Genomic DNA, 23,086 nt, shown 5'->3' on the forward strand with positions numbered 1-23,086 from the left:
TCATACTTGACAAGGAGCTGGAGAGAATAATAATCTAAAAAAATAAGGTATTTTTCTTCTGCATGATTTTCATTATTGAAGTAGATCCTCTAATGTGTTCTCCATCTCCTAATCACTGTAGACCAGGAAGCTTTCCTTCAGATTTTCATCACTGTCATAAAGGTAGAAAGTTGTCACTTGGGTCTGTCAGAAAATCTGAAGGGGTGATAAGACTGCTTCCAGACTTTGTACTGTTGTGCTTACGATATGATAATTTAATCGATATTGCATTGTCACGATTTCAGATACAGAATTTTTGGGAGACAACTCCAAAAGCAGATCAAACGGGCTTGCGGTGCCCCAATCATCTGTGGGATGTGAATAGGGATTGATTTCTCAGTTGTTGGCTCAATCAGTGGCACCCAAGGCCTGGCAAGCCTACAAAGCAGCTTTGGGAATCATGGTTAGTTTTTTGTGTTGAATTGGGGGTTGATGGGTTTTCAGAGAATGGGAATCTGTCTTTATCTTTTCTGTGTAGTTTGCTATGAATAGGTAGGTCTTATGGCTATGTGTTACCAATTTTAGCAGGAATTTCATTTATTCAGAAATGGCATAATATTAAACTCGTTATTTCATCAGAACAGTGTAACAAGCAGTAAGCAAAGAAATGGAAGACTTTGTTCGCTCCACGGAGGATGCTACAGAGAACGTACAGGAATTAAAGAGAGCCTTGGATTCACGAGTAGGAAAAGTGAAGATGCAGTTCGAGGAAGATTTGGCAGTCCCAAGGAATGCAGAGTGGCATTTGGAAGTTAACCCACAAGCTGTGAGAGCGCAGAGATGTGATAAGGGTGAAGACAAGAAGAGACAGCTTGTCAGACAAATAAAAGAAATGTTGAAGGATAGCATAGGCCCCTTGTTATAATTCCGCAAGTATTTAATCCTGGAGGGTCTAAATTGCTTATGAAAAGACCGATGATCTTTGTTATGGGGAGGGGGATATGTGGTAATGCAGTAGCAAGAGCGGCCTGTAGGGGGCCTCTGAGCGTAGTTACCAAGTTTGGTTTAGTTAACCTGCTCCTGTATGGGTGCAGCTACACAGGTTAAATTTCCCCTGCCTCACAAGCTCAGTGTCCCTTGAAGCCGTTGGAGCTTAGGTCCGTTGAGGCCTGTGGGGAATGAGGCCCTGAGGTCTATGAAGACCTAGTGCTGGTCTGTGAGGGACTCAGAAGCACAGAGCGGACAAAGGGTAGTCGGCCCCTCGCTCGTCGCCTTTTGGGGTGAAGTCACCTTCCTGGAAGGATGCTGAAAGAAGCGGTATGTGTTACTGTTATTTTCTAAACACTTGTGACCTACAACAGTGCAAAGTTGCATATGTTATGCTGGACTGTATGTGTATGCTAGACGTTTCCTTATGTTTCTGTAGATCATTGCGGTGCTGCCACCACTGGGCAGGAGAAAGTAAGTGAGAGATCTCAGGCAAGTAGCCCGCACTTCCCACAACATTATGTGGTACATTAAATAGTGCCATTGAAAAATATAACTCATCCAGCAAAAAAACAAGCCCTGATATGACTCACCTTAAAAATAAAAAAGTTATGATTTTTTTTTGAAAGTTGGAAGGGAAAAGAAAAGAAATGGCTGCAGTGGGAAGAAGTTAAGGAGCTCATTTGTTGCAGTTTGCATATTTTTTCTTGTTGCCGTCATCAGTGCCGAGTAAGAAACTGAAGATACACGGTGCCGGGTGCCACAATGCCAACAATACATATATTGTGTAGACAGCACCAGTTGTCCCCTCTTGACACCCATTATAGGAATACATCAGAGCATGAATTGCCGTGTCGATTCATCCCAACTTCAATATACCACCAAAAAGCTTCAGAATATCAGCATATCCATATGGGGTACTTTATAAGGGCCCAAAAGTGTACACAAAATACAGCAACGTTTCGGTTGTTACCAAACTTTTTAAAGTTTGTTCTACAGTGTTTCCTTAACTGCTGTTCACTTCATTGAGAGCTACAGAAACAGCACCGTGTTAAGCACTCGGATCTTTCCATAAGCTCCAGCCAGGAGGACGAAAGCCATGGCATCAGTTTCCCTTCTTGTCTTTCCCAAAAGCCAAGATCGGAATATTCTTGGGCTATTACTATCTGTCTCTACAGTGTAGTAATGAGGACAGGTTTTTTCTCTAAGCCCCCCTCTAAGTCCCATACTCACCCAACTTATCTCCGCAAAAACAAAAGGATTGAGCATGTTCATCCTCCAACATCTGTCATCGGGAAGAATAGAGGTCGGAGTAGGTTGCAGACAGGTAAATGTCCAATACAGCAAGCCAACATCAGAAGTGGAAGGCAGATTTATAAAACACGTATTTTTATATTTTAAAAGCCATCTTGTGGCCAATTTTCAGAATTACAATGTAAATTTACAAGATGGAGCAGAAATGGGATATTGAGGACCTCTAGTGGGGGACTTTAACAATCTAGATGTAAACTGGGACGCTGAAACTTGTGGATCTCATGAAGGTAACCACTTTCTGTCAGTAACTAAAGATAATTAATTTTACCCAACTTTTACAGCAACTATCTAAAGGGACGGCCAGTTTGGACTTAATAGACAACAGACCTGAGAGAATAACAAGGATGCAAGTTGGGGGGGCATCTGGGAAATAAATAAAATCTAAGCACCAACTTATTCCGCAGCACTTTCAGATAATTTATTATGAAACTAGACGGAGCGCCCCTCTAATTTGAACTTCTCATTCCCGCCTTCAAGACTTCTCCAGAGCAGCACCAGTCCTCTGGAACGCACTACCAATGGCTATCCAGGCAATCCAGGACTCACTAAACTTCAGGCGTGCTCTAAAAACGCACCTCTTCAGGGAGGCATACCGCATTCCCTAAACAAACCCCTCTGTACTCCGCCTGATAACATGCTCCCTGACCTACTGACTGCAATGCCTGCTAACCACCATTAACTGCCACAAGAAAAAAGCTTGACTTGACTTTAGGAAAAAATGTGTTTCTGCTTTATTGAGAAGAGTGCCATAAAACCAGGATACAAAGAACGCATTTCGAATAGAGATGAGCGAACGTACTCGGTAAGGGCGATTTCGCAATCGAGCACCGCGATTTTCGAGTACTTCACTATTCGGGTGAAAAGTACTCGGGCGCGCTGTGGGGCGGGGGGTTGCAGAGGGGAGTGGGGGGTAGCAGCGGGGAACAGGGGGGAGCCCTCTCTCTCTCCCTCTCCCCCCCCCACTCCCCGCTGCAACCCCCCGCTCACCCACAGCGCACCCGAGTACTTTTCACCTGAGTAGTGAAGTACTCGAAAATCGCGGTGCTCGATTGAGAAATCGTCCTTACCGAGTACGTTCGCTCATCTCTAGTTTCGAACTCTAGACTGAGTTCTTGTTCACCTCCTTCACTGAACTTGGAATGTGGCTGGTCCCATGCTTAGTTCAGATCTCTGACCAAACTGATGATTCAGGTTCCCGTTGCCCCTCCTCCCCCCTCCTACCCACGCACCCTTCCCTCCCTAGCTTCCCTCCCTTTCTTGTTTTTGAGTCTATTTTCTTTATCTCATGTTCCATTTCCTTCAGACCATTAGATCTCTGGAGAGACAAGGTTTAGGGATATTGTTATAAGTACCGCGCAAGATGTTGAGTAGCTGTTAGGTGAAATAAAATGCTTTACGCTGTTCCTGTCTTTTAATACAATCTGAAGACCACTGTTTAAGCATTCTTATGGATAATGCAGTTGAATACAACTTTTGAACCATAAATGTTATTTCTTGAATTCACAGAGGCAAGGCAACAATTCTTTTGAATATCTAACCACATGACTAAAAAAGAATAAAAAGCTAACGTAATTGAATAGATTAAACTCAAATAGTGGACAGACTAACAAACACAAACGATCTGGTAATAAGAGGGCAGTCTGGTATATGGATTGTCACCAGACTAGAACGGGTCTCATATCCTGATACACACCTCTGCCAGATACCCTGGAAGTATAAGGCACAGATTACCATGTCTCAAAATGTCTATGTTGTATTCTGATCCTTAATTCAACTCTGACCCCAAGTGTGCACCGCTACAGGACCAGGGTCATTGGCCCAGATCAGAGTCTTCTAAATTAACAAAGAGACACCCCATTCATTGTGATCTCAATAGTATATCAGGATCATTCTTACATGGGGCATAGAAGAGGTAATAGGTTTATAGATTAATAGATTACTGCTATGAGAACCTATTGCCTGTTAGGCTCCTCTCACCCTTTAGCAGTCTGAGAAGCGATGTGAGAGCTTACAGATGGCTTTACAAGTAGCTCACAGTTAGATTGTGCTGGTCAGTCCGTTAGAATTTCTCTTAAGGCTGGTTTACACGGGCCGATAATCGCTCAAACGACAGTTTAAGTGACAGCTTTGAGCGATCACTTTGCATAAACTGTTAAGTAGCTACTTAATAGCAATTAAATGTACAAATGAAGCCTTAGCTGGATGCAGTTAATAGCTGGAGGCTCTTATCTGCGTTCAGATCCTTTGTTCTCCATGGGGAAAAAAATGCTATCAGCACTCCCTGTGGAGAACTGCTGATAAGGCTGACTGACGATTTTTAGGTTGGACTGAATTTAACGATCAGCTAGCAGTGCCCGAAAAGCGCACAATGGGCGTACATTTAGACGCAACGATTATTGCTAAAACGATCGCCGATTAGCGATTTTTTTCAGCGATCATCGGCTGGTGTCCCAATCACAATCTTCTGGAATTGACAAGTACTATCTTATTAAACAAACAAACAAACAGAAAATAGCCTACACGATGCATGTTATGTTTGTTTGTTTAATAAAATAGTACTTGTCAATTCCAGAAGATCGTGATTGGGACATCCTATCTGAGGAGATACTGTAAGGCCCCCTGTCCACGGACGATGCGAAGTCCCACGTCAGATCTCCACTGCAGGAGCCGCCGCCAATTCTCCGCCGGTCAGCCCCATCTGATATAGGCTGGCCGCGGAGAATCGGGTCAATTCGCAGCATGCTGCGAATTGCCTGCCGTGAGTGGAGAAACGCAATGAATCTCCACTCGTGGACAGGTGCCGATGCTTTCCAAAGCAATGCTATGGAAAGCGTCGGCCGGCGTGATTCGCCGGTGGTTTACTGGACAGGCACCCTAAGGCTGTTACCTCCAAAACAAGGAGGTTCTCCAGGGATTGGACCTCCCTATGAAGTAAGTACTTCCCTGATTAATTTAATAGGAAACTCGTATTATACCCCATACATTTTTTGTTCCTCTCTGGTTCAACTTCCTGGGTTCCTGCATTTGAACCTGGCGTTTGAATTCTTGCTGCTCACCAGAGGGCTCCATCTGGTTAAAGGATGGAAATGATTGTTGTGGAGGATGGACTTCTGGGGTCCAGCGGTCGGTTCCCCCCTTTTAATTGGGGGGACAAGACCTCAAGCACCAAGTGAGTCCCCTCTATTTTATAAACATATTCAAAAGAACACACACCTTGAGCGCTATTCCTGATATATATTTCTTTGATTTCCTAGGCTTTATGGTTTCTGATTAAAGAACTGTCATTTATAGCAGATTTTTACGCTTAGAATTGAATACTGAAGTTGTGACCCCTTTACTTTTCCTATTTAGGACCTAATGAATGCTCATGCAAATTTCATGTTTGTACGACACCGGGAAGTTAGAGAATTAGATTAAGTACATTACATCGGGTGCTCTTACTTTTGCACTTAGCATTGAATAAATCGAGTTGTGACCCCTTTTCTTTTCCTATTTAGGTCCTAAAAAATGGTTGTGCTAAATTTCATGTTTGTACGACATTGGGAGGTTAGAGAATTAGTGGCCAGTCAGTCAGTGAGGGCTTTCATCTTTATATATACAGATTTACTGAGGGGAAGTATGCGGGGAGGGGGGTTATTTACAAAAAATTCTATCCTCTCCATTTCTTCTGACACATATGGTGTTAATGACACATCTACATGTCATGTGATCTCTATAGTTTGATTGGGTAGTATTGCTTTTAAAATTGAGTTTTTTAATATTCACTTGTATGACATAATTAAGAGTGGTAACGCTGGGAACGTGTAGGAGCCGTTATCATCGCACTACCTGGATCTTATTTATGATCAAATGAATAAAAGTTAAAAAGAAATGCTGGGATTCTCACAAAGAACATTTAGATAGAGTTAAACACTAGATCACCAGATGTCTTTAGCACCATGAAGGCTCCACTATTTGCTGCACTAACCCGAACCATTCGGAAAGACCATCGAGAGCCAATGGGGAAATGAACAGTCAGCATCCCCTCTTCATCCTCTGGAGCCACATAGGTCTGCATAGGAGCTGTGTACAGAAAACAGCCGATTGCTGAATGTCACCCTTCCTAGGTAACCTCAGCCACTAGGCATGGTCCGACCTGTCAGCCCCTTTTACTGCAGCTCATTATCTACATCTGTATGTGGCCACCAAGCTACATATTGTTGGCGGCTTCGGTGGCTCAAATGGATGAAAGCCTCACGAAAACTACTCTTCTATACAAACGCTTTATTGTGAACGCTGGAGGGTCAGGTGACCCGTCCTAAAACCAGTACAAAAATACATCTACAACCAAAAGAAAAAGTCTATAAACCGTCCGCAGCCCAGATGAGACTCATAGCTCATCGTCATCATCATCATCATCTTGTTTGTAGTCCTCGTCTTCACCATCATCAGAGTCGTTGCTCTCTTCTTCATCATCCTCCTCCTCTTCTGCTTCTTCCTCCTCCTCCTCTTCCTCCTCCTCCTCATCATCATCTTCCTCTTTCTCCTCATCATCATCTTCGTCATCATCATGGACGCCTTCTTCTTCCTTTTCCAACATTTTTAAGTAGTCACTGGCAAGGATTTTCTTGGGTAAAATGTCTGTAAATAAAGCAGTCAATATAAAATTAGCACAACAGGAGCGCAGCTCTGGATTATAATACTGGATGTAACATAAGGATCAGTACAGGATAAGTAATGTATGTACACAGTGACTCCACCAGCAGAATAGTGAGTGCAGCTCTGGAGTATAATACAGGATGTAACTCAGGAGCAGTACAGGATAAGTAATGTATGTACACAGTGACTCCACCAGCAGAATAGTGAGTGCAGCTCTGGAGGATAATACAGGATGTAACTCAGGGTCAGTACAGGATAAGTAATGTATGTACACAGTGACTCCACCAGCAGAATAGTGAGTGCAGCTCTGGGGTATAATACAGGATGTAACTCAGGGTCAGTACAGGATAAGTAATGTATGTACACAGTGACTCCACCAGCAGAATAGTGAGTGCAGCTCTGGAGTATAATACAGAATGTAACCCAGGATCAGTACAGGATAAGTAATGTATGTACACAGTGACTCCACCAGCAGAATAGTGAGTGCAGCTCTGGAGTATAATACAGAATGTAACCCAGGATCAGTACAGGATAAGTAATGTATGTACACAGTGACTCCACCAGCAGAATAGTGAGTGCAGCTCTGGAGCATAATATAAGATGTAACCCAGGAGCAGTACAAGATAAGTAATGTATGTATGTAGTGTCTCCACCAGCAGAATAGTAAGTGCAGCTCTGGAGTATGATACAAAATGTCACTCAGGATTAGTAATGTATGTATTCAGTGACTCCACCAGCAGGATAGTGAGTGCAGCTCTAGTGTATAATATGGGATGCAAGTAAAGGTCAGTACTGGATGAGCAGAACAGAGATTGGAGCTCCAGGATAATAATTTGCGTATTCCCGATGCATTCTAGGAGGTGTGAAGAGTCGCTGTGAGCGGGAAGATGGCTGGGTTTAGCTGGGTCAAACTGCTTGGAGGACATGGCCACACCGCACACTAATGGCGTGCAAAGTTTTGAACTTAGTACCATCTTATGGGTTTATATCATCACTACAATTCTTGACTTTTAGAAGTTTGGAAGTGACATGAACTGACAACATGGAAGGGGTGAGTGGCCATTTGGTGAGCTGCAAAGTATGCTATATGTTTACAGACCGACCAGAGGAAAAGCTAAACGTCACCTGCCAGAAATGCAAGCTTGTGTCTGTGGAGGAAAAGGTGCAGAGTCTTCAGGAGAGAATAGCTACATTGCAGCTTATTAAGGAAAGTGAGGATTTCCTTGACATGGCAGAAGAAAGTCTTCAAAACGTTGAAGGAAAATAAATGTCCCGTGTACCTGCAGAAGCCAAAGAATGGAAGCATGTGACCCAAAGAAGCCGGAGGATCAGGAGTCAGCCAGCACCCATAGTGATCAGGACTGGTACCAGGTTCTCACACAGGGGGGCCTGCTATTGGTTCCTGAGCAGGAGAAAGAGGTACAGCAAGAAATGACTCCACCCACAAAGAACTGTGTAGTAAGCACACATAGTCCTCTTGAAAGGACAAAAGGAAGTGCTGTTGTGAAGAAGGACAGGAGAGTGGTGGTTGTGGGGGATTCCTTACTGAGAGGAGCAGAGGCCGCTGTCTGCAGACCTGACATAACCTCACAGAGGGCTGCTGTCCTCCAGGTGCACAAATCAAAGATGTGTTCGATAGGTTGTCGAGACTCTTCAGTCCTACAGAACATCACCCATTCCTACTAATACATGTAGAGACAAATGACACTGCAAAAAAGGACCTTGCAACTATCTGCAGAAACTTTAAAGACCTCGGAAAGAAGGTGAAGGAGCTAGGAGCACAGGTGGTCTTCTCATCCATCCTCCCAGTGGATGGCCATGGAATAAGAAGATGGAACAGGATTCTAGAGGTGAACAACTGGCTACGTCGATGGTGTTGTCAGCTAAGATTTGGATTTCTATACCATATAGTGAATTACCTATATGATGGACTGCTTGCTAGAGACGGGTTGCACCTTACAAAGACAGGTAAGCATATATTTGGTGGGCGCCTTCACTCATTAGGAAAGCTTTAAATGAGAACAAAAATTGGTGAAGGGAAGTGAAAGGCAAAAATATACAGCTAATTAATACAATTGAGAACCTCGCTATTAGGCTGGGGTCAGACGAAATGGAATTCACGCGGAATGGACAAACTGGAAAACCACGAGATTTCCGCTGGATAAGCCCAGCTTCAAAACCCGCGACAGGAGAGAGGCCGCAACGGAAACAAGAAAAGAATTGACATGCTGCAGAATTCAATTCTGCGCCGCATGTCAGTTTTTGTGCAATTTAGCTGCACCGTGTGGACGAGATTTTTGAAAAATTTTGGCCACTTTGCTGGCTAATCCCGGGATTAGGAGCCGTGGGAGGAATTGCCGTGCGGAATTTCTGCATGGAAATTCTGCAGCAATTCCGCCAGTGTGAGCCCAGCCTAAGAAGTGGAAAGAAAGAACGAGCAAAGACATAAACTCCAGAAGTCAAGTAGAGGAGTAAAACACACTGACCACAAACTAAAATGCAAAGAGCATGGGGAACAAAACAAGGATAATTGGAGCTCCTAACACAGAAAGAGAAATATGATGTCATAGGCATCACGGAAACTTGGTGGGATGATACACATGATTGGAACACAAGGCTTGAAGGATACAACTTATTTATAAGAACAGACCTAATAAAGGGGAGGAGGTGTTTGTGTTGTATGTTAGGAGAACATTCATCTCCACAGAGATCCAAGCTTCAGAGCATGGTAGTTCTGTAGAAACTGTTTGGGTAAAAATACAAGGAGAGAACAACACAAAGGACACCATTGTAGGCATTTATATAGGCCACCCGGACAAGCAGAAGATATGGAGGAACTCTTTCTACATCAGATGGCCAAGCTCTGAAAGAAGCCCAACATAGTGATCATGGGAGATTTTACCAATCCAGACATTTGTTGGGAATCTCTCTCAGGTACAAGTAATGGATCCAACAGATTCTTATCCGCTCTTGCTGACAACTTTATCTTCCAAAAGGTCGAAGAGAAAACAAGGGGATCTGCTATCTTGGACCTCATTCTTACCAACAAGGAGGGAATGGTTGAAGAAGTAAGGGTGGCTTGGATCTTGGGGGGCAGTGATCATGATATCCTTGAATTTTGGATAACAAGGGGAGGAAGACCTGAGAAAACTCAGACCTCAAGGTTGGATTTCAGAAAGGCAGATTTTAATGAACGCAGAAAGAGGAGAGGAAGAATCCAATGGCTGGATGATCTTAAGGACAGAAATGTCCAAGAAGGTTGGGAAATATTGTGAAATGGGATTCTCAAAAGCACAATCGTTAACAATCCCTAAAAGAAGGAAGAATGGGAAGCATTTAAAGAGACCAGGATGGATGAACACAGAACTTGTACACATGTTAAAGAGGAAGAAAAATATATTTATCAAATGGAAAGAGGGGGAATATCTAAAGAAGAATATAATGCGGTCTGCAGAAACTGTAAGGATAGTGTCAGAAAAGCTGAAGCTAGCGGTAATAATGAATTGAGGATTGCAACAGAGGCCAAAAGCAATAAAAAAGGATTTTGGGGATAAAAAGCAATAGAAAAGTCAAAGATGCTATTGGATATTTACAGGATGAAATTGGTGAATTGCTTAAAAATGATGCTGAGAAGGCCGAACTTTGAAATTCCTATTTTGTATCTGTATTCTCTCAGAAAGTAGCTAGAACATCAACTGATCTTCGCTGTGCTATTGGGGGAATAAAAGGATGCAGGCTATCTATAAGCAGAGGGATGGTGAGGGAACACTTAGCTAACTTACATGAATCCAAGTCTCCAGTTCCAGATGAATTACATCATAGGGAATTGAACGAAGCACGGGGTAATTGCTGAACCACTAGCTGGAATCATTGAAAATTCCTGGAGAACAGGAAAAGTCTCAGAAGACTGTAAAAGGGCAAAAGTTGTCCCTATCTTCAAAAAAGGGAAGAAGATGGATCCAGGAAACTACAGGCCTGTGAGCCTGACTTCTATACCGGGAAAGATCTTTAAACAAATTATTAAACAGCATGTATGCAAGTACTTTGATAAAAATGGAGTCATTAACAATACCCAGCATAAGTTTGTAACAAACAAGTCATGCCAGATGAATCTAATTTCCTTCTATGACAGAATCACCGACTGGGTTGATCAGGGAAATGCGGTGGATATAGTATATATTGACTTTAGTGAAGCATTTGACAAAGTATCTTATACCATACTTATTATAAGGAGACTAAATATGGGATTGACAAGGCAACTGTTAAGTGGATTCACAACTGGCTGAGTGATCGTACTCAAAGAACGGTCATAAATGGCTGCACATCCAAGTGGAAGAATGTATCAAGTGGGGGACCACAAGGCTCTGTCCTAGGCCCAGTGTTGTTCAGCATTTTTATAAATAATCTCGAGCAGGGAACTGAGGGTAGCTGATTAAATTTGCCAACGACACAAAGCTAGGAGGGATAGCTAACACTAGGGAAGAGAGGGAGAGCTTGAATAGTGGGCGGCGACTAACAGAATGGTATTTACCAAAGAGAATTGCAAAGTCCTACATCTGGGCAATAAAAAAAAATGAAAAAAGCACATACAGAATGGGAGGAATTGAGCTAAGCAGCAGCACACGTGAAAAAGACTTGGGTATACTAATAGATTATAGACTGAACACGAGTCAACAATGTGATGCAGCAGCCAAAAAGGCAAACACAATTCTGGGATGTATTAAGAGAAGCATAGAGTCTAGATCGCATGAGGTCATTATCCCCTCTACTCTTCCTTAGTCAGACCTCATCTGAAATACTATGTCTAGTTCTGGGCACGCCACTTTAAAAAAGTCAGAGACAAACTCGAGCAAGTTTAGAGAAGATGTACCAAGATGGTGAGCAGTCTGCAAATCATTTCTTATGAGGAACGGTTGAAGGATCTAGGAATGTTTAGCTTGCAGAAAAGAAGGCTGAGAGAAGACTTAATAGCCGTCTACAAATATCTGAAAGGGTGTCACAGTGCAGAGGGATCAGCCCTATTCTCATCTGCACACGGAAAGACTAGAAGCAATGGGATGAAACTGAAAGGGAGGAGACACAGATTAGATATTAGACAGTGAGGCTGATCAATGAGTGGAACAGGTTACCACGGGAGGTGGTGAGTTCTCCTTCAATGGAAGTCTTCAAACAGAACCTGGACAGACATAGGTCTGGGATGATTTAGTAATCCTGCACTGAGCAGGGGGTTGGTCCCGATGACCCTGGAGGTCCCTTCCAACTCTACCATTCAATGATTCTATACACAGTGACTCCACCAGCAGAATAGTGAGTGAAGCTTTGCAGTATAGTACAGCAGCCCGCTGATCGAATTTAATGGTCAACTGTGGCCCTGAGAGTTGTTCTCTAACTTATCTTACGGGGACCTCTCCTGGTTTTGGTAGATCATTAATCAAACACCCCAGAAGGCATTATGGAGGCTGTTGTCACCTACCAGAAAGGAACTGGAAAGTCTCGGACTCCTCTGCGGTGTTTGACAAGTCGTCGTATGTCAGTGTGTTGGTCTCTTTGCCAGTTCCATGTTTGTAAGAGTAAGACACCAGGTACTTAACAAAGAGCTCCTGCCCGAGGAAAGAAAGACAGGACGCTGTTCATTAGAGGGACATACAAAAACATCTGCGCCCCCTCACATTCGAATGTTCCCGCACCCATATTATATCAAGAGTTAGAAGGAACAGTACAGACAATACGAATACCGCGTTTCGCCAAGTGCAAAGACTGAACACACGGACTCAGCAACAAGCAGTAGAACAGAGCACACTGCAAAATAAAAAGGATGGCGCATTTGCGGTTCTATTTCCCATGTCTCCCCACAACTTTTTATTTTAGAAAAATTAGTCAAAAAACGATATGCACCCAAAAACAGTGCCGATAAAAACTAACTGCCCTCTCCCTTGTGACATCACCTGGCCCATGACGTCACTTACTGCCCTCTCCCTTGTGACATCACCTGGCCTATGACGTCACGTACTGCCCTCTCCCTAGTGAGCTCACCTGGCCCATGACGTCACTTACTGCCCTTTCCCTAGTGACGTCACTTACTGCCCTCTTTAGTAAGGTCACTAGCCCATGATGTCATTTACTGCCCTCTCCCTAGTGACGTAACTTGGCTCATGACGTCACGTACTGCCCTCTCCCTAGTGACATCACTTACTGCCCTCTCTAGTGACGTTACTAGCCAATTATGTCACTTACTGCCCTCTCCCTAGTGACGTCACCTGGCCCACGATGTCACATACTGCCCTCTCCCTAGTGACATCACCTGGCCCACAAAATCGCTTACTGCCCTCTCCCTAGTGACATCACCTGGCCCATAAAAACCCCTTTACTGCCCTCTCCCTAGTGACGTCACTTACTGCCCTCTCCCAAGTGACATTACCTGGCCCATGACGTCACTTACTGCCCTCTCCCTTGTGACATCACCTGGCCCATGATGTCACTTACTGCTCTCTCCCTAGTCACGTCACTTGGCCCATTACATCATTTACTGCCCTCTCCCTAGTGACGTCACTTACTGCCCTCTTTAGTGAGGTCACTGGCCCATGATGTCACTTACTGCCCTGTCACTAGTGACATAACTTGGCTCATGACGTCACGTACTGCCCTTTCCCTAGTGACATCACTTACTGCCCTCTCTAGTGACATCACTAGCCCACTATGTCACTTACTGTCCTCTCCCTAGTGACGTCACCTGGCCCACAACATCACCTACTGCCCTCTCCCTAGTGACGTCACCTGGCCCACGACATCACTTACTGCCCTCTCCCTAGTGACGTCACCTGGCCCACAACATCACTTACTGCCCTCTCCCAAGTGACATTACCTGGCCCACAACATCACCTACTGCCCTCTCCCTAGTGACGTCACCTGGCCCACGACATCACTTACTGCCCTCTCCCTAGTGACATCACCTGGCCCACAACATCACTTACTGCCCTCTCCCAAGTGACATTACCTGGCCCACGATGTCACTTACTGCCCTCTCCCTAGTGACATCACCTGGCCCACGACATCGCTTACTGCCCTCTCCTTAGTGACATCACCTGGCCCATAACAACCCCTTTACTGCCCTCTCCCTAGTGACGTCACCTGGCCTATGATGTCACTTACTGCCCTCTCTAGTGATGTCACCTAGCCCATTACGTCACTTACTGCCCTCCTACTAGTGATGTCACCTGGACCATGACGTGACTTACTGCCCTCTCCCTAGTGATGTCACCTAGCCCATTACGTCACTTACTGCCCTCCTACTAGTGATGTCACCTGGACCATGACGTCACTTACTGCCCTCCTCCTAGTGACATCACCTGAACCATGACATTACTTATTGCCCTCCTCCTAGTGACGTCACCTGCGCCATGACGTTACTTACTGCCCTCCTCCTAGTGACGGCACCTAGCCAATTATGTTACTTACTGCTCTCTCTCTAGTGACTTCACTTGGACCATGACGTCACTTACTGCCCTCTTCCTAGTGACATCACCTAGCCAATGACGTCACTTACTGCCCTCTCCCTTGTGACATCACCTGGCCTATGACGTCACGTACTGCCCTCTCCCTAGTGAGCTCACCTGGCCCATGACGTCACTTACTGCCCTTTCCCTAGTGACGTCACTTACTGCCCTCTTTAGTAAGGTCACTAGCCCATGATGTCATTTACTGCCCTCTCCCTAGTGACGTAACTTGGCTCATGACGTCACGTACTGCCCTCTCCCTAGTGACATCACTTACTGCCCTCTCTAGTGACGTTACTAGCCAATTATGTCACTTACTGCCCTCTCCCTAGTGACGTCACCTGGCCCACGATGTCACATACTGCCCTCTCCCTAGTGACATCACCTGGCCCACAAAATCGCTTACTGCCCTCTCCCTAGTGACATCACCTGGCCCATAAAAACCCCTTTACTGCCCTCTCCCTAGTGACGTCACTTACTGCCCTCTCCCAAGTGACATTACCTGGCCCATGACGTCACTTACTGCCCTCTCCCTTGTGACATCACCTGGCCCATGATGTCACTTACTGCTCTCTCCCTAGTCACGTCACTTGGCCCATTACATCATTTACTGCCCTCTCCCTAGTGACGTCACTTACTGCCCTCTTTAGTGAGGTCACTGGCCCATGATGTCACTTACTGCCCTGTCACTAGTGACATAACTTGGCTCATGACGTCACGTACTGCCCTTTCCCTAGTGACATCACTTACTGCCCTCTCTAGTGACATCACTAGCCCACTATGTCACTTACTGTCCTCTCCCTAGTGACGTCACCTGGCCCACAACATCACCTACTGCCCTCTCCCTAGTGACGTCACCTGGCCCACGACATCACTTACTGCCCTCTCCCTAGTGACGTCACCTGGCCCACAACATCACTTACTGCCCTCTCCCAAGTGACATTACCTGGCCCACAACATCACCTACTGCCCTCTCCCTAGTGACGTCACCTGGCCCACGACATCACTTACTGCCCTCTCCCTAGTGACATCACCTGGCCCACAACATCACTTACTGCCCTCTCCCAAGTGACATTACCTGGCCCACGATGTCACTTACTGCCCTCTCCCTAGTGACATCACCTGGCCCACGACATCGCTTACTGCCCTCTCCTTAGTGACATCACCTGGCCCATAACAACCCCTTTACTGCCCTCTCCCTAGTGACGTCACCTGGCCTATGATGTCACTTACTGCCCTCTCTAGTGATGTCACCTAGCCCATTACGTCACTTACTGCCCTCCTACTAGTGATGTCACCTGGACCATGACGTGACTTACTGCCCTCTCCCTAGTGATGTCACCTAGCCCATTACGTCACTTACTGCCCTCCTACTAGTGATGTCACCTGGACCATGACGTCACTTACTGCCCTCCTCCTAGTGACATCACCTGAACCATGACATTACTTATTGCCCTCCTCCTAGTGACGTCACCTGCGCCATGACGTTACTTACTGCCCTCCTCCTAGTGACGGCACCTAGCCAATTATGTTACTTACTGCTCTCTCTCTAGTGACTTCACTTGGACCATGACGTCACTTACTGCCCTCTTCCTAGTGACATCACCTAGCCAATGACGTCACTTACTGCCCTCTCCCTTGTGACATCACCTGGCCTATGACGTCACGTACTGCCCTCTCCCTAGTGAGCTCACCTGGCCCATGACGTCACTTACTGCCCTTTCCCTAGTGACGTCACTTACTGCCCTCTTTAGTAAGGTCACTAGCCCATGATGTCATTTACTGCCCTCTCCCTAGTGACGTAACTTGGCTCATGACGTCACGTACTGCCCTCTCCCTAGTGACATCACTTACTGCCCTCTCTAGTGACGTTACTAGCCAATTATGTCACTTACTGCCCTCTCCCTAGTGACGTCACCTGTCCCACGATGTCACATACTGCCCTCTCCCTAGTGACATCACCTGGCCCACAAAATCGCTTACTGCCCTCTCCCTAGTGACATCACCTGGCCCATAAAAACCCCTTTACTGCCCTCTCCCTAGTGACCTCACTTACTGCCCTCTCCCAAGTGACATTACCTGGCCCATGACGTCACTTACTGCCCTCTCCCTTGTGACATCACCTGGCCCATGATGTCACTTACTGCTCTCTCCCTAGTCACGTCACTTGGCCCATTACATCATTTACTGCCCTCTCCCTAGTGACGTCACTTACTGCCCTCTTTAGTGAGGTCACTGGCCCATGATGTCACTTACTGCCCTGTCACTAGTGACATAACTTGGCTCATGACGTCACGTACTGCCCTTTCCCTAGTGACATCACTTACTGCCCTCTCTAGTGACATCACTAGCCCATTATGTCACTTACTGTCCTCTCCCTAGTGACGTCACCTGGCCCACAACATCACCTACTGCCCTCTCCCTAGTGACGTCACCTGGCCCACGACATCACTTACTGCCCTCTCCCTAGTGACGTCACCTGGCCCACAACATCACTTACTGCCCTCTCCCAAGTGACGTCACCTGGCCCACAACATCACCTACTGCCCTCTCCCTAGTGACGTCACCTGGCCCACAACATCACCTACTGCCCTCTCCCTAGTGACGTCACCTGGCCCACGACATCACTTACTGCCCTCTCCCTAGTGACATCACCTGGCCCACAACATCACTTACTGCCCTCTCCCAAGTGACATTACCTGGCCCACGATGTCACTTACTGCCCTCTCCCTAGTGACATCACCTGGCCCACGACATCGCTTACTGCCCTCTCCTTAGTGACATCACCTGGCCCATAACAACCCCTTTACTGCCCTCTCCCTAGTGACGTCACCTGGCCTATGATGTCACTTACTGCCCTCTCTAGTGATGTCACCTAGCCCATTACGTCACTTACTGCCCTCCTACTAGTGATGTCACCTGGACCATGACGTCACTTACTGCCCTCCTCCTAGTGACATCACCTGAACCATGACATTACTTATTGCCCTCCTCCTAGTGACGTCACCTGCGCCATGACGTTACTTACTGCCCTCCTCCTAGTGACGGCACCTAGCCAATTATGTTACTTACTGCTCTCTCTCTAGTGACTTCACTTGGACCATGACGTCACTTACTGCCCTCTTCCTAGTGACATCACCTAGCCAATGATGTCACTTACTGCCCTCTCCCTAGTTACGTCACCCGGCCCATGACGTCACTTACTGCCCTCCCTAGTGACGTCGGCTGGCCCCTAACGTCAACTGCCGTACCGTGGCTTTGGCAGTGATAATCAGCGCATCCGGGTTGATGGACGACACATCCGGGGAGCTTCTCATGATCAATCTGATCCGTGCCAGAGGCAAAGAGACCAGCCGGCTCTCAGGCACCGCCATCTCCCCGTGTGAAAGGGGACAATAAAGTTTTCTTTATTCAAAGACAACACAGAAAACGTGTAGACCGTGAACTACATCTCCCGTGATGCTCCGCGGCATGAGTACAGCTGGGCTGTCTCTGTCTGCTGCCGGGGGCCCTTAAGAGGTTCGAGATGTGGTCGGTGCTGTGTCAGTTGTGACAGCGGGGACAGCGAGCAGCTGCCGGAGCGGCAGACCAGGCTGTGATGGCTGATACTACAGCGAGGCGTCATGGGAGTTGTAGTTCTTTGCATGGGGTATAAAGGCGAAATTCGTCCTGGGGGCGTGGTCACGTTTAGATGAATGGAGTTGGCCCTGTTAACGTTGATGTCACTGGTTGGGCGGGGCTACCGTAGAAGGGGCGGGGCATTCTAGGATTATAGAATTTAGTACAGCGCTTCTGTGTACTGCTGCTGGCGGGAGGAGGAGCTTACTTGGGACTGCATGGTGGAGGGGGCTGATGGGGGTCATTTACATGAGTCTTGGCATATTTGCACGCGGTTTTGTGAATTTATGTTGCGTATTTGTACGTTTGCCAGGCTCACTCGAGCGTATGGCGACGGCGTATTACACAGGTATTTGCGCATGTAAGATGCTGTACAATCTCCCACAGGCCGCCATGTTGCCGTTCACATGAACTGTGCAAAAAACGCGCAAAAAACTTGCAGCGTGTTCTACCTTGGTTGCGTATTAGGCGCATACATGCCAACATAGTGCATGGCGATTGGCGGCGTGCCGCAAGTATGGGCGTCATTGGGTACTTGCTGCGTGCTCGTGTCTCTGGCGAATTACGGCCGTGTGAGCCTGCCATTCACTGTACTTCCAGCAAGTTGTGCGCACAACTCACTCATTGAGAAGAGGCGATTCTGCAGCGCAAATGGCGATAAAATTAAGACAGTTTCCGCACGGATTTCTGGCTGATTTTTTCCCCGCAGTTTGTAGACGAGATTTTCCAAATCTCTTCCATTCTGTTTCTACTGTAAATGCGCCAGATTTACCCTCCGCACGGAAAACCCACCCGGGGAGCGCGGCGTGAAGGTTATACGGAACAACCATCCCCCGGGTAGTCGCCACAACAGGTTGTTGGTGGGTGAGCGGCGGTTGTGCGCTTCTACCCCGGGTGGTTGTTGCCGTGTTCGCGGCTCCGCCCCTCACGCTTTATTTGATAGTTGTTGAAAGACAAGCGTGCTCTATTCCTCAGTGCGTCCGCGTTCATTGTTTTGACGTCAGTTTCATGCGACCGGGATGCGGACAAGACCTGGAGAGAGCAGATGGAAGCGCCTCGAGAACGGCGGCGCCTGTTCCGTCCTTATCCTTTAACCCCTTAGTGACGGCCAATACTCCTTTTTGCCTCACTAATGGGTTTTAAACCTGCACATACATTTGGCGTTGGCTTTGCTGACTACTGACGGCCAGGCTTCTGCTCTAATCGCCAGTAACAGAGGAACCTCAGATCCGGGCAGTTTAACCCCTTACATACCACAATCAATAGCAACTGCAGCCTGTAAGCAGATGATGGTGGAGGAGGCTCCCTCTGTCACCCATCAGCATCCTGCAGTGTTTTTACAAGGTACCACTGGATTCCCATAACAGCATGAAGCCTGACAAAGGCTGACTCAGCCTATTAGGCCCCGCCTCCGGCAGAGTATGATAGGCTGCCGTCGTAGGCTCAGTAGACTGCACTACATAAGTAATGCAGTGTATTATCCTAGTGTTAGCGCAGAGGAGCGCTACAGGTATGTTCTTGCAAGGATTAACATACGAGTCCTTGATCAGTCTCACAGCACTTTGTGTAAATCACGACTGATTCTCTATTTGTTAACAGGAGTATTTAAGGATTTCAAACAAAGAACCCTGAAAACGAGGCTGGAAGACGCTGACTTATACAAATGTGTAGCTTGTTACAATCCGATTATTAGTATTGCCGATGTATGAAAAAGAAGATCCGGCGCTCCTAAGGAACGTGTCAGGCGGATGGCTTGAAGCAACCTACAGACCGAAAGAAAGAAGTGTAACTCCTGAGGGAGGTCTGCTGGTCCTCGGGACGGGAGTGGTGGGTCCAGCATAGGGGATAGTAGGTGCCTTTAATTAGTCCAATAGTATAATAGTGCATATGACAAACCGGGTAACAGACCAGTATGCTACGCGGTTCAATACCCCTCTCTCAAGGATGACGACATAGTGAGTCGTACATCAATGGCCACCTGCGTTGTATCATGGGTAAGATGAATTTTTGGAAGTCCTCCAGATATGGACAATACAGATCCAGTTCACCGAACAAAAGACTATAAGTCCCTGCGGGGTCATATAGTAAATCAGCCAGTGAAGTAAATAAATGCTCTCCAGCTATAGAACGTCGGCCATCCTCTACCCATCGGGGAGAGAAAACTTATCTAGATGGTATAAAAGAGTAACACAGCTGGCTTACTGCTTAGATATACATCAAAACCTTTGATACCCAACTTGTATGTTAATGCTAGGTGCGGACTGCCAATTACCCGACCAGCCAGACTCCGACTCGGTGGGCATTCTATCTTACCCTAGCGGGTAACTATTGATGGAAAATATATACTTGCTACAGAATCATAGACTGTTAGAGTTGGAAGAGACCTCCAGGGTCATCGGGTCCAACCCCCTGCTCAGTGCAGGATTCACTAAATCATCCCAGACAGATATATGTCCAGCCTTTGTTTGAACATTTCCATTGAAGGAGAACTCCCCACCTCCCGTGGTAACCTGTTCCACTCATTGATCCCCCTCACTGTCTAATATCTAATCTGTGTCTCCTTCCTTTCAGTTTTATCCCATTGCTTCTGGTCTTTCCTTGTACAGATGAGAATAGGGCTGATCCCTCTGCAATGTGACAGCCCTTCAGATATTTGTAGACAACTATTAAGGCCCCCTGTCCATGGGCGTTGCGGTATTCCGCTGCCTGGGAGCAGGAGCCGGCAGACGGATCTCCGCTGTCAGCCTATCTGACAGATAGGCTGCCCGCGGAGAATCGCAGCAATTCGCAGCATGCTGCAATTTGCTGGCCGCGAGCAGAGAATCGCAGTGATTCTCCGCTCGTGAACAGGGGGGCTGTGCTTTCCATAGCACCGCTATGGAGAGCTTTCACTGCGTTCCCCGCGAGGGACGCAATTCAAACCCACCCGTGGATAGGCAGCCTAAGTCTCCTCTCAGCCTTCTCTTCTGCAAGCTAAACATTCCCAGATCCTTTAACCGTTCCTCATAGGACATGATTCGCAGACCGCTCACCATCTTGGTAACTCTTCTCTGAACTTGCTCCAGTTTGTCGATGTCTTTTTTAAAGTGGGGTGCCCAGAACTGGACACAGTATTCCAGATGAGGTCTGACTAAGGAAGAGTAGAGGGAAATAATGACGTCACGTGATCTAGACTCTATGCTTCTCTTAATACATCCCAGAATTGTGTTTGCCTTTTTGGCTGCTGCATCACATTGTTGACTCATGTTCAGTCTATGATCTATTAGTATACCCAAGTCTTTTTCACATGTGCTGCTGCTTAGCCCAATTCCCCCCATTCTGTATGAGATTTTTTCATTTTTCTTGCCCAGATGTAGGACTTTGCATTTCTCCTTGTTATGAATGGTAACTGAGCCAGGCTGATAACTGAGAAAATGGAGCTACAATAGATCATCATCTATTGAACGCAACTCGCTTGCTATGATCAGGCTGATAAATGAGAGAAAATACTACAATTGCTGTCTATTAGCTCCACACAATAGCAAACTGTTAATTCTGCTGATTCTCAACACATTTCCACACTGCAGTAATGGCAGTAATAGTGTAGTGGCTGTAATGTATGTGAATGACTGTTGTGAGTGAATCCTGTGTGTGTGCCCCTTTAACTGCGTGAGTGACGTGGTTGTAAGTCTTGGGTAGTTAGGGGAGCTTAGGAGGAAAAAGGGAGTTGAGAGAATGTAGTCGGAGGAGGTGGACGTCCCAGCGTGAGGCGCAGAGTAACGCTTCTCCCGCTACCCTGAAAAGAAGAAGGGTAATTTAAGGAGTCTGAGAAAAGAGAAGCTTGAGTTAGCTTTTACTGTGACCAGAGTGCAAACCCGACTGACGGTCCATCAGATAACTGGGACTGAGGAGGTCTGGAGTCCAGAGGGAAGAATGTCTCCTAATAAGTGTGAAACTGAAAGTGCAAAAAAGGAATGAAATGTTGTAAAGAAAATGTTATACCCGAAAAGTGTATTACACAAGTGATTTGTTGGAGAATCAATGCTGGAAAAGTTTGAGTAAAGTACAGCTGTGCACCTCCAGTTGTGAAGTAAACCTTCACTATTGGACTGTGGACTCTTTATTTTGCGCCGTGTGAATAGCAGCCTAGAAGAGGCACTGGCGTCACGTGACATTCATGTTAGAAGCCAGGAACATCATAAGTTTTGATGCTCCGTTATATTCACTGTGTAACTGAGATAGGCCATGTTGACACCACTGTCAGGAGAGATGGTAGAGCAACCCGTGACCACCATCGTAATTTCCCCGAGGTCTCCCCCGCAACGGTGGGCCTCCTGCTCGGGTCGCCGCAATGGGCCATTTACACGGGACGACTATCGCTCCCAATTCATTCACAGGTTTGTATCACTAACTATCGGTCAGCATAAAGACCATCACTGGATGACGGGCTCATCGTTCCATGTAAACGCTCCCTGCTTCACATAGTAGGTGAAGCGCTGAGCAAGAAGCGGGTGAGAAGCCCGCGATCCAGTGGTGAAGTCTTGCAGTGTAAACGCTCTGCACAAGTGCTGATGACGTCAGCGATGATGTCAACGCTTGTGCAGTCGGTTACCTGACTGTCGGTCCGCGTAAAAGGACCATATTTCATGAAGCGTTAGCAGGAATGAGAGAGAGATAAGAATACAAACAGCTTCTGGCTGAAGAGCAATGATGCCCGGCTGATGCCCTATCCAGATCTGCTGGAGCCCAGAGAGAGTTGGGTTTATATGCTCCTAGCTCTGCCCCCTCATTGCCAGTGGTGTGGCGCTATCCTCCAATGAGGATCCAGTTTCAGGAAGCCATGCACACAACAAATTGGGAGCGAGAGTGATGAAGTCACAATTTTGGTAAATACGGCCAGTCACGGCCCTAGCAAATGTCTTACCTTTGGTCATCTATCGGCAGGCCTTACATCCAGAGCATTTATAGGCACCGGGGATAATCCCGAATTCATGAAGGTTGGAGCCCTGCCTAACAGGCTCAGATGACTCCTTACTAAGTGATCATTAATGCTCCGATCGCACATAAATATAATGGCG

At 46.6% G+C, this 23,086-nt stretch overlaps 1 protein-coding gene across 1 annotated transcript; it reads right to left on the minus strand.

Moving 5' to 3' along the window:
• Nucleotides 1-6,528: 6,528 nt before the first annotated feature.
• CHRAC1 (chromatin accessibility complex subunit 1) lies at nucleotides 6,529-17,997 on the minus strand. Its single transcript, XM_066579061.1, has 3 exons — nucleotides 17,663-17,997; nucleotides 12,392-12,518; nucleotides 6,529-6,900 (listed from the first exon to the last, which is right to left on the minus strand). Exons 1-3 carry the CDS (start codon nucleotides 17,783-17,785, stop codon nucleotides 6,650-6,652), a joined length of 501 nt encoding a protein of 166 aa, XP_066435158.1. The 5' UTR covers nucleotides 17,786-17,997; the 3' UTR covers nucleotides 6,529-6,649.
• Between the last annotated feature and the right edge of the window lie 5,089 nt (nucleotides 17,998-23,086).

This window comes from Eleutherodactylus coqui, chromosome 9 (assembly GCF_035609145.1).
Source record: "Eleutherodactylus coqui strain aEleCoq1 chromosome 9, aEleCoq1.hap1, whole genome shotgun sequence".
Lineage (NCBI taxonomy): Eukaryota > Metazoa > Chordata > Amphibia > Anura > Eleutherodactylidae > Eleutherodactylus > Eleutherodactylus coqui.

What these genes read in the sequence shown, in the direction of transcription:
- CHRAC1 (XM_066579061.1), bottom strand. Translation starts at nt 17,785, where the DNA reads ATGGCGGTGCCTGAGAGCCGGCTGGTCTCTTTGCCTCTGGCACGGATC. An exon ending in TTATCACTGCCAAAGCCACG is followed by an intron (nt 12,519 to 17,662) that starts GTACGGCAGTTG and finishes TTCCTCGGGCAG; the next exon opens with GAGCTCTTTGTTAAGTACCT. An exon ending in GACTTTCCAGTTCCTTTCTG is followed by an intron (nt 6,901 to 12,391) that starts GTAGGTGACAAC and finishes CTTTATTTACAG; the next exon opens with ACATTTTACCCAAGAAAATC.